This window comes from Limulus polyphemus, unplaced genomic scaffold, assembly GCF_000517525.1.
Source record: "Limulus polyphemus unplaced genomic scaffold, Limulus_polyphemus-2.1.2 Scaffold261, whole genome shotgun sequence".
Classification (NCBI taxonomy): Eukaryota; Metazoa; Arthropoda; class Merostomata; order Xiphosura; family Limulidae; genus Limulus; species Limulus polyphemus.
The window spans coordinates 250,517-262,881 of record NW_013665871.1 but is presented as its reverse complement, the minus strand read 5'-3'; the positions used below and the strand labels follow the sequence as shown (position 1 = coordinate 262,881).

General features: G+C 35.3%; 1 protein-coding gene across 1 annotated transcript in view; it reads left to right on the top strand.

Annotated features, from left to right (window-relative positions):
• Nucleotides 1-6,446, top strand: part of LOC111085171 — a 31,819-nt gene extending 25,373 nt beyond the window's left edge. The window contains exon 3 of the mRNA XM_022382600.1: nt 6,178-6,446. Within this exon, the coding sequence (XP_022238308.1) occupies nt 6,178-6,281 (104 nt within the window). The 3' untranslated portion in view covers nt 6,282-6,446. The remainder of the gene's footprint in view (nt 1-6,177) is intronic.
• The last annotated feature ends 5,919 nt before the right edge of the window (nt 6,447-12,365 follow it).

The window sequence follows — 12,365 nt, the reverse complement described above, 5'->3', positions numbered from 1 at the left end:
GCTCTGCCTACCACTGTATCGAAACCCGGTTTCTAGCATTGTAAGTCCGCAGACATACCGCTGTGCCACTGGGGGGCCCTATAACGGTGTACATCATCTTACTTCCTCCTTCACAAGGATGCTGTTAAAATAGGTATTTCGTTGTGTAAACTATCTTACTAATCACGCACACTATCTAACAAGCATGTATCAGTCCACCAAGGTTTGTTTGGCACATGATGCTGATCAAAACAGGTGTGGTGTGAAATAAAATAGGTGTTTCGTTGTGTAAACTATCTTAAATAATCACGCACAATATCTAAGAAGCATCTACCAGTCAACCAAGGTTTGTTTGACAAATGATGCGGGTCAAAACAGGTGTGATGCGATTGAAGAAATTACTGGCTATAGACAGTAAAAGGCAGTAGAAGCTGAGACGTTGTGGGTGTAAGCACTCAACTTCGTACGTTTATTTGATTAAGTTTTTATGATTTTCCATGACAGCTGACTAGATTGACATTGGCGTTTGGATATTGTCTGATATATGGGATATCCCCAACGCATTTGGGTGCTGTTACCACATACATTATCCGTTATGACACTAAGTTGACAACTAGGACCCATAACGGTATTGCAATATTTAATTCATTATTGTTTCATAGTACTGACTTAATCGCCTATAAACAATCAATGTAATCAATAGTTTGTAAGCTATTTATTTATTTGTATACAATATATTTATACGGCACCTTTTATAAAATACATCGTTAGTGACATAAATAGGTGTTTCTTAGTCCTGTTAAATAGAGTCGCTGTGGTTTAGTCTTTTGAAGCAGTAGAGCCATAAAAAATAAAATACGAATTGAAAGAGGTTCTCTACAAAGTTTGCTCTACTGTTGTATTTTATCATTTATTTTATAAAACAAGATCACCGACGGAGACTTGGTAGAAAACACCCACACTTCCACCATATCTCCCCAAGGGATGAAGAGATGACACCCACTCTTCTGCCGTCTCTCCCCAAGGGACGAAGAGATCTCCAAATATAGTCTGGCAATTACTTTAAACGAACGCTTCAAAAAACTGTTGAGTTTACCGGTAATATTGCGTACAGTGTGTTACACACAGTTCCTTCTTATATACAGGGATTTATTAGACGAAAACAAAAACATTTTAGGGAGATGTTTTCATGAATTAATTCATATTGATCCTGGTGTATGATTAAAAATATGACTGACTGAAAACAGAAGGAACTCAATGGTCTATGTAAATATTTTATAAAATACCTTGACTCCCTGACAAACACGATTCCGGTTTCTATCTGTAGCCTTATATGCTTTATTATAGATAATAAAAAAAATCATTGAACTTTTAAGATAAGTGTTGTAAATTAAAACAAAAGTATGTAAAAACCAAGAAAACACATCTACAGCCAAGTATTTTTTTTTAATATTAATATTTTAGCTGTACACGCATTTATTTTTAAATTAAGCCCAAAGATAAGTTAATTTTATATGCGTTTTCTAGATGGCGCGATATCTGAGGTCGTCCAACTTGCATCTTTGAGCTCGAAAACAAGATTATAGGTAGCGAAGACCATTAAGTCAAAAAAGTTTTGTGTCCACAAATTTATGGGCGCAGAATAACTAATAAGAGATGACTATTTGATTGTGTTTACATATGTCCTTAATCTTGACTAGAGTTAACAATAAATTTAAACAGTAAAAAGAAAAAAAAATGTATTCCATTCGACCTGATTTCTATGTAGGTTTAGCTAGAACTGGTTTAAAATATGTCAATCCCGTTCAAAACTATTGCGGTGACTTAGATACAATCATTATAGTAGAAATGACGATGCCATTTTCAGTCAAAAGTTTTTACAATTACAAACTCAGTAACAATAGAACACGCATTTAGTTCTAAATAGCGTGTACACGTATACAAAGGTCCCAGTTGAACTACTCAAGAGGTGAAATATATACAGACAACATGGTGCTCCAGGGTAAGTGAAGTCTAAACTAGATTGAAATAATGAATGGTGTCACTACAGTGCGACAGTCTTTACATATAGTGACAATGTTGTAGTTTCAACTACTGAAGGAAACTGTAAGTGACATGAAGCTTACATAACTCCAAAGCTTCTTTCCTGAAAATCTGAGCATAAAGGTAAACACATGCGTTAATCGTTTAAGAAAAGACAACATTCCATTAACGCCTAAGGGTCTGGTATCTAACATGTAATTTGTCACATATCAAAACAGCTGTTTATTTTCAGGCATTAAAAAATGTATTTTTGTTCACCAGTAAAGCAACAATGCATAAAGAAAATTTAGTTAAACGCTTGCAAAAACCTGCAGGTTCCAAAAAATGCTGTAAAATGAAAAAATAGCGAATTATCGCTGAATCATCTCCATCGGATCATAAATATTAAACAAACGTTTATATATATATATAGTTCGCCCCCCAGTGGCATAGCGGTATGTCTGCGGACTTACAACGCTAGAATCCAGGTTTCGATACCTGTGGTGGGCAGAGCACAGATAGCCCATTGTGTAGCTTTGTGTTTAATTACAAACAAACATACAAACAATATATATAGTTCTAAGAATGTTGTTGTTCTTTTTCTTACAACCCACCCCTAACCCCTCCAAAAAAGGGCATGCGGGTGTTACTGGGTTCGTCTTTGTGTGGGTCTTTGTCAGGAGTTAGCAGAGCTTATAATTTAGATCGTGTCTATTAACATAAGTAACTCTTAAACCCGAATAACCTAGCGGTATAATACAATGAAACTTCAACTACCCATTGAATGAAAACCATCCAAAATACCTTGCACATGTGATAAATGGTAATCGACCACTGACCCAAAAGGAATGTAGCACTTGATCCACGTACTTGTCGTACTTATGCTTGTCTAACTGAGAGATCTTTCTCTGATAAACATGTAACCTGCTATAGTGTATAAATAAAGCATACAAAAGAGCTCGTTTATTTTAAAACAGTTACTCGAGCTTGACAAAAAGTCGTAAGTTCGATAAAAATTTAAAATGTCCGTCAGAAGTACTGTACCACCATCAAGAAATTATGCTCCTGAAAATATATAATTATTTCAAGAAGTGTTTGTTTGTTTTTATGCGCAAATCTACATAATGAGCGGTCTGCGTTGTGCCCTTCACAGGTATCAAACCCTGATTTTTAGTGCTGTAAGCCAGCAAGCTTACCGATGAGCCACTAGAGGAATTTGAAGAAGTTAATTCTGTGCCTGTGCGGGATTCAGCCATATGGCTCTCGTATAGTATCAATGATTTAGCCAACTAAACTAGACTAGAGCACAACTCATTTCACTGGTTAATAAGGACGGCCTTTTCAGTTTTGGCAATTGGCTTGCAAAGCACAGAATTCGATTATTATAAGGTTTTATTAGAAGTGCTGATATCAAGGGGTTTAACTGTAAAATGTAGGGACGCACGGGTACCCGCCCAGATATTCGGGCTACCCGGTAATACTCGGCTCCGGCCGAGTGTCGAAGTTAGGCATCTAAGCCCTAATCTTTGTGGCAACTAACGCGGTACTGAAAGTTACAGTTAATAATTGGTTTAGATATATATAAAAAATAACAAAAACGTGTCCGAGCAACAAAAACTGATCTCTCGCTCAAAGTCTGGGGAAGGTGGGAGTTTTGAGAACAATAGGGGTTAGGGTTTGAGAAGCTGGGGCTAGGCATTGAAAGTTGAAACTAAAACTTGAATATTCTGTTGGTGATTATTCGGTTAAATGTAATAAACGTCAATTTATTTGTTTCTAATTTTTGTGTATGTTGTTTGTCTGTTTGTTTCTTGTTGTTTTTTGGGGGGCAAGGGGAGAACTCGGGCGCGGTTGACACCCGTCCCCGACCAAAGCTTAGTGACCGGGTACCCGGACCCGGTATTCAGCCAAATCTTACTACCCGTGCATCCCTAGTAAAAAGTAAAACTTGGCTTGTATCCTGTTAAAAGTTAGAAACTTCTTTATTTCACAAGTCGGTTCCACCTGTAATAATTCTTAACGTTTCTAAGAAACTAAGTTGTTATGGTACAGGATGACGCAAACAGCTTCTTGTGATAGCGAGAAGTTTGGAATTCTTAGATTATTATACGCTTGACAATGTAACTTTGAATCGTGGGTTTTAATTGGCAAGGTCTAAAATCGCACCTCTTCACACTAGAACAATATTTCATACAACTAGAGCAGATATCTATTGAAATCTATTTTTCATGTGAATGATTTTACACCGCTGTAGACAGTAGAGAATCTAAGTGGCTTTGAATATATTTCGCTTTTCATCTATATAATTAAAAAACTAACTTATGTGTGTGCGTGGGATGCTTTTGAAACTACATTAAACTCTGCAGAAATGAACCTAGATTTTTTGGGTTTTAATTTCGAGTAAAGCTACTTGAGGACTATCTGCACTAGCCGTCCTTAATTTTGAAGGAAGCTAGTCAACATCATCCACCACCAACTCATGAGCTACTCTTTTATTAACGAATAATTGTATTGACCATCACATTATAACGCCCCCTCCCACCAACCGGGTGAAACAACGAGCATGTTTAGTGACGGGGATTCGAACTCGCGAATCGAGCACCTTAATCACTAGGCCATGTCAAATCCTGTGAAATTATGAGTAGAGAAGCACGGTCGATTTCACCATATGTGTAAAGAAGAGGTGGATGTAGATAGTACTGTGCATTGCAAATGGAAAAGTACTAAGGGATGGATCTCTCATCCCGCAGAGCCCATCTCAGACAGCAGTGTTTATGTGTTAAGGTTTTCTGTGTGAATTTCTTCGTTTGTTTATGGACATTAGAGTACCGGTATTGTCACACTGTTGAGTTTTAATACTTCCCCCCTCCCCGATACCCAGGTATTGAAAGAGTCGTTAGATCTGGTGTCTCTTACTAGATAAATCGATCGGTTTTTCATTTTTGATCACACCATTCGGATCAAAGTTTTTTTTGTACTAGAAATGTTTGGTGGGTATCACGTGTTGTGATACAGGTTTAACCTCGCAGCCATTGAGACGCCCCGCACGACCATCAGATTTGTTCAGAACTATAGTACCTAACCCTTTATATGACTAGTTTAGACTAGTCAACTGTTTTAATTACTATAAATACAAAGCACTGCCTTTACATTTTAGAAACTTTGTGCATTCAAATACAAAATACCACATCAAAGAAATATATATATATATTGTACACGAAGCACGAGTTTCGTTATATAATGTTAGTATATTTGTTTTTTGTAACAGTACCAGGCATTTGGTTTATTTTAAAATTAATCTCTGTAGCCCATCTACCGAGAAAGTTAGAATCGATACATACAAGTTGTGGTACCGTGTAGTTTAATGAAATAGACTTTCGTTAGATCATGAATATGAAGAACACGAAATAAAGTAATATTCTTTTATGTAACAGCGTGTTGCAGGGGAGAATTTCGCATGTTCAAAATGATTCAACATCACACAGCTTTTTTGAAAATGAATTAATCGAAAATTGAATTATATTACAATGTATAAGTCTATTGATACAGAATTAAAGATGAATATGCGTTATTTCTATATCCAAGTTGACTTGCTGAAATATAATATTTTTCATACCTGTATTAACGGAATGGAGTTAAATCATCTTGTTGCAATATTATTCACAAAAAACGTCAAGAATATCTTCATTGTATTACGAAGTACCTTTATTTTTTGTTAACATGGTTACTTTCAAAGAAACAAGTTAACATGAATATTCCTTTGAGTCCTTGAGTGTTTGTTCAGACAGGAGTAGCCCAAAAGTTGGGAGTTACAGTTAAGTAGCTGCCTTCTCTTTAGTCTATAAATGTAAGTTTGCGCTAAATTTCTGAAAAAGAAGCAAATACATTTTATACTTCATTTAACGGATTAATAACTCTCTTAACCCTCGTATGGAAGTATACCATTCGTCTAAGAAGTTTCAAAATCTTAGGAATAAAAGTTTAGAAACAAACATTGATCATTCGAGTATTTCATATTCAAACTCAAAACGAAGAAAACCAAGATTAATAAATTAAAAAAGCAAAAGCCTTTATAATGGATGTCAAGCCAGGAAAAAAATCTTATAAAAAACTTACTGTATTATTTTGTTTATAATTATAATTTTTATTAACCCTTCCTATCATTTTTTTTTCCAGCTGCTATGGGAGTTGATCTACCTGATTACATCCTTCACTATAAGGGCGGATGGCCTGACCTGTCATCCTTCAGAGAACGGATGCAGAAAAGCGGAAGAAGATGAATTATGTTGTTTTTTCTCGGAAGGATGAATCAATCTTCTTGGTGTATTATTCTTAATATTTAATCAGTGTAGAATATATTCTTATGTTTCCCATTATGTAAAACTGTCGAACATGTACGATAAAGAATATTTAAATAAATGACACCAACCTGCATGTATATAAAACCCGATGCTACAAATGTATGTTTATTATTTTTTTGATAGACAAACCACAACTGTTGCCATCTAAAAAAGTATCACTTAAAAAAATAAGTGAGTGGTGCCCTCTGTCGGGAAAACAGAAACACAAACTTCTGTATAAAAGCAGTCCTTGTCGATCAGCTTTTTTAAATTCATTTTTTTTTGTAAACTACTCTTGAACCAACCAAATTTCTTGTTGATCTATGACGTTGTTGGTACAGTGTTTCTAATAACTCACGAGTCACAAACATTTAACAACTGTTCCATCAAGATTGCTATTAACCTCATTACCTACTGTGTATTTTAAGTAGAAAATGAATGGTTTCATCCTCTTTTTTTTTTCGTCAATTCTTTACAGTGAGAGCATTACGTATACTCAACTGGTATAAACAAGTTGGTAATTTGAGGGTAAAAAATATTAGGTATTTAAATCTTGACGAAACCAGTAGAACCAACACTACATTCTTTTGCAGGTGAAACATTTGCGTCACTTTTTTTTTGTTTGTTTGTTTCAATTATTAACTTCAGCGACTATGCAAAAAAGGAATAAGATTAAGTAGTTTTCAAACTTTAAAATTTTCCAAGGTATCTTACCTAAAACTTATATCTTGTTACCCACATTCCAAAGCTTGTGAAAAAAAAAATGTCTGTGTAGGAATGTTTCAATCATGAAACACGCCTTGGAGACACTAGCCGACAATAACGCTTGTAAATGTTTTCTGGGATGTTTCGGGAAAATGGACAACATACGACTTTGTATTTGTAAAGACAAAAATCTTCTTCTTGTGAAATAAAAAGACACTATACTGAAATCACAACATAACAAATGATAGAATAAAGAAGACAGAATAGGGTAAAACTTTCAATTTTCGATCTAATTCTCACTTGAAGAAACTACGCAGTTTTCTGCTTTTACTGGCTCTTACGACCTACTCAATATATATCGAAATCGCCTAAATTCACTCTCAGTCAGAATAAAAGTTGTGGTTGCAGATTTATTTTTGTTGTTATTAAGCACAAAGCTACACAAAGGGCTATCTGTGCTCTGCCCACCCGGTTTCTAGTGGTATAAGTCCGCAGACATACCACTGGGGGCAGTTGCAGATTTTTAAAAAAATCGTTGAGACTTCTGTAATTTTAGGACATCTATTTTATCGGCAGAGTTTTAAGGGAACAGATTAATCCCAACACTTTCAAGCACTTCTTATAACAAAAGTAAAATATCTTAACTTCACGTAATCAGTTGGAAAACATATATAACGCTTTTATCTTTATCTAATGTAAAAAAATCACAACTGACACTATTGTACTGATATATTTACGTGACTATCACAAGTAGCTTTGGAAGTGACTCTTTTTTTATCTCTGTGTAACAACAGCAGAGTGTAAGTTTGTTCAAATGTTCAAATCAAATTATAAAATTCCAGCTGAAGTGAGAGGTAGAGAAATGTGCATCTCTTTTAGTCTATGACGGCCAGATTTTAAACTGAATGCATACCACTATGACAAAGTTGTGATAATTTACTCAATACTAATGAATCATATAAAAGGTTGAGTAAGTTACATTAAAACGATTTGGAAGCAATACTACATCGATACAATCTTTAAATGTCGTCACGTCAAGTCATGCTTTATCTGAGAATCGCCCTGTAGCATAGTTTCCATTGCATTAGGTTCCTTCCTGAGTCTGTCATGTACAAAGTACACCACACCTTCCTTCTTGCTTTCCATAATCCATTTAGTGTACAAGGACAACGGTTTCCTAGCGCTAGTTTCAACCGTCCGATCACACAGAAATTCATAGGTAACTTTAGCGTTATGTCTCCATATGAAATAGCATGAATACCTGATTCATTCTCTAAGGTGTGTGACAGGTGAACTGGAGGTTTGATTGGAAGCCTTATCTGGATGAACCCATATTCCTTTGGCCTCATTTCCAGACTGAGATCCTTCTTGATTATGCTGTGTACTTTTGCCTGGAGCAAGTGGACAGCATTTGTTACCGACCTTTGTGTTCATGGATTCACCACTGTTACATGGCGCCGTGCTTTGCTTACCAGCCTGGGGTATGGCCTGTTGTATGTCTCTTTTTTAAATGGTCCTGGATCCTCAAGTCGATTCATATTCCTTTGTATTTCGATATCATTAAGTACAAGGGATATTTCCGTCTTGAAAATTCTAAATCCCTGATCTGAACAATTTTCATGGTCTTAGCATATCGATATTTTGTGTCGGAAAGAGATTTTACATACCTTTCCAAAAAGCATCAATTTTCGGTGGCGTCACACTATCCACAAAACGCTGTATTGTTTACAAGGTTAAAACCTAGTTCTGATACATGTCGTTCCATCGCAATTTTGTATCCGCTGTGGTTGTCACGCGATTTGCTGAATTGCATATTCAAAATCGTTTTAATATAACTTACACAACCCTATATTTGTTTGTGAGGTTCTTATTGACAGTAAACCCGAAAAGTGGGGCACAAAAACCACCAGACATCCCACCTTGAATATCGCTTCGTAAGTACAAGTTAAGGAAGAAATTTCTCAAACTATACTTTCTACGATTGTTTGTCTTAAGTATAAAAGAACGTTTAGTGCATTAAGTTAATTGTGGTCCACTAAAAATTCGATTAGATTTGGGAATTTGTCTCACTTCATCTAGAAATAGATGAAACAATATTTTGTATGTTTGACTTATCCTTTCTTTATATCACGAGTTCCCCCTAGGGCACAGCGGTATGTCTGCTGACTTACAAAGCTAGAAACCGGGTTTCGATACCCGTGGTGGGCAGAGCACAGATAGCCTTGAGTAGCTGGGGTCGGTGTGGCCTGGTAGTTATTGGGCCTGGACTGTCACCCATTAGCCTAATTATGCGCTCTGTACTTTAGGACCGTGAATGCGCTATAAGAGTGACGGTCAAATCCCACTACTTGTAGTAGCTTGAGTGCTGTTGACTAACTGCATTCTCTCTAGTCTGTCAGTGCAGTTTCTAGAAAAAATCTGAAAACAAACATTTTATACTGCAGGAAATGGTTTAATATTACTATTAGGCCACTTGAGGAATTTTATCATTCATCTGATAAGTTTCAAAATCTTTGAGATTATGCCGGCAGCTTCTCTAATCAGATAATTTGCTAAATTGCGTTTAAAATTATGTTTCATATCTGAAAAATCTTAGTAAATAGTATTGTATTTTTCACAATAGATATAAAGTTTATTCTCAAAAAGCTTCTTTTTTTTTAATTACACGGAAAGTAGTATATATTTATACTTATATTGTGTTGAGAAAGGCTATATTCAACTAAAACCAAAACATAGTGCACTATACTCACCAGGCAGATGCAGTCGATAAATTTTTTAAATGCAGCACAATCTGCTCTACCTAACTCTCCTGTAACAGCAAGTTATACAGTTGACTATGGTGTATGCCTTTATATCCTCTGTCATTACTTCTTCCTGAGTACACAAGTTATATTAAGTCTCTAGCCCTAAATCAATAACGAACTGTCTAAAAGAAAAATGATTGAAAATGTTGATCTAAAACACTTAAGTACTTCGTCAGATACGACGTTCTACAAAGCGATAGATTTTGAGTTATCACTGACGACAATCAAAAATTAATGGGTATTAAAATTATTTAACAAACATTGTCAAAAGAAGTTCAGAAGAAACGCATGAGATATGTCATTATGGAGTTCCCAGTCATCAATCTAGTTAGTAAAAAGAATATCCATACAGTGAAAAAAAAGTGTAAAACGTGTCAGAGTGAATAGTTTTTCTTGGAAGAAAAAGCATTAAATGAAAATGAATAAATGATGTATTAACTTGCGAAATAATTCTCTCCTTTAAATAATTTATAACATTTTGAGTATTGCCTCGTTTTTGAAATATAGAATCACAACACAAATGTTTAGAACAGTTTTATGTTCTACTCAAAATCAGTACAACTTCAAGCTCATAGTCAGGATTTTATCGAAATAAAAATAGTCATGAAATAGCTTTCCATTGTGGTATTGCTTTGACTTATTGACATGTGAAAATTAGACAAAATATGGTATCAAACTGCAATATAAAAATTGATTAACAAAACATTTTTAATTTTGAAAATCATACATGAACCGTATAGATAAGGTGTTTTCAATTTCCTATAAAAATTTAAAGATGCAGGCCACTGTTGAGATGAACGTAGTCACATTGTTTTCGATGGCCACGCATTTGTGCTCCCCGTGGTCGCATTGCAATATCCATGATACGTTATTGTTCCAAGACGAATAGTATTCATTTTATTTAAGTTTGAACATACAACTAGCTGTATAAGAATCCTGTAAAGAAATCAATAAAGTAAACAATTCTTAAAATTTACACCCTTAATTAAAAAACAATACACCTAAACTTAAGGCCCACACGTCCCTAATTTAGAACTACTGAACCAGAGGAAGGGTAACCTTTGCGACTACTCTTAAACGAATAGCAGGATTGACTGCACAGTTACAATGCCCCTCACAGCTGAAAGTACGGAGCGTGTTCAGCAGAACATCGGGGCTCGTACTTCGGGTCTTCTGGTACGCAGTTTTGCCCGCTTGTCACTAAACCAGTCCGACACACAAAATAAGTAGAACACTAACAGAATGCTTGTAAGAAGAACAAATACGCTAACTTAACAAAGTTTGCAGAATAATTAACATTTTTATAAGCTTGCCAGAAGATATGCGTACAAACTAAATTATTTTATACACTCAGTTTCCTTCTAGGTTTGTTTATTTAATAGAAATCCCCCCCATAGGTTTATCTTTACTTTTTTATTTTTCAATCTCCAGGTAAAACTAATATTCCAACCCCAAATGCCATTTTTCAAACGAATAAATGCACTAAACGTAGAGTGCAAAATTTTGTTTTTAAATGAATATTATTTTTGGTAATGTGACAAGTGTAATTTACATTTCAGTACAGAATTGTGGTGCTGTAGGTCTTATACAAAATCGTGATATCCATACTTCAAAATATTGATTCCTAACCGTTTTAAAGTTGAGTTATGAACGCAATTTACATAAAAGTTTGCGATGAGAAACTTTATCACTGCTAATTGTAAAAATACATTTACAGTTTGTTTACTTATGTCTTTATTTGCCCAAGGCTTGCCTCGTTTAAATGTATCAATATAAATATAATAGTACTGTATGTTGTATGTCCATGTAACTACTTCGCAGGGTGTGGATGGGTCTTCACCAATATTGTTATGGAGGTTCATTAGGCCCATGTGGGGGTACATATAAATGTTCAGTTTGCATTTTGCGGTTTTTATGGGCGTTTTTACGTTTTTTACTACTACTTCGCTCCCCCCCCCCCCACTATTGATGGATCTTCACCAAATTTGGCATGAAGGTTTGTTGGGTCCGTGCGGAGGTACTTGCAAGCTGCGGTTTTGTGTTTTGCAGTTTTATGGGCGTCTTTTACAATTACATATAAGGGGAAACAACTTTTCATGTCCTAAGATAACGTTTCAATAATCATGAATTTACATAAGTTCGGTCCAGTGGACGGGTACTCCAACTAGTTGATAATACCTTACTATCGTCACGCTACATTAAAATTATTATTCAACCGAGTGAAAAATATCTTCACCATATTCCCAGCTTTCAAGTTCGCTATCTCTGTCCAAGTATGAATTTTTCATGTTAAAAACAAACGGAAAAGGTGTCGGAAATTTGTGATTTTGCTTTATAATGAGATTATAATACTTCAGTAAGTTTGACTCTCTTCAAATGATGTAAGAAAAGACTGATAATGCTTTACAGAGAGTTGAGTATGTTATATTATATTAACTTTTGAAATCTCACCACGCCCCCCCCCCCCAGTGGCACAGCGGCATGTCTGCGGACTTACAACGCTAGAAACCGGGTT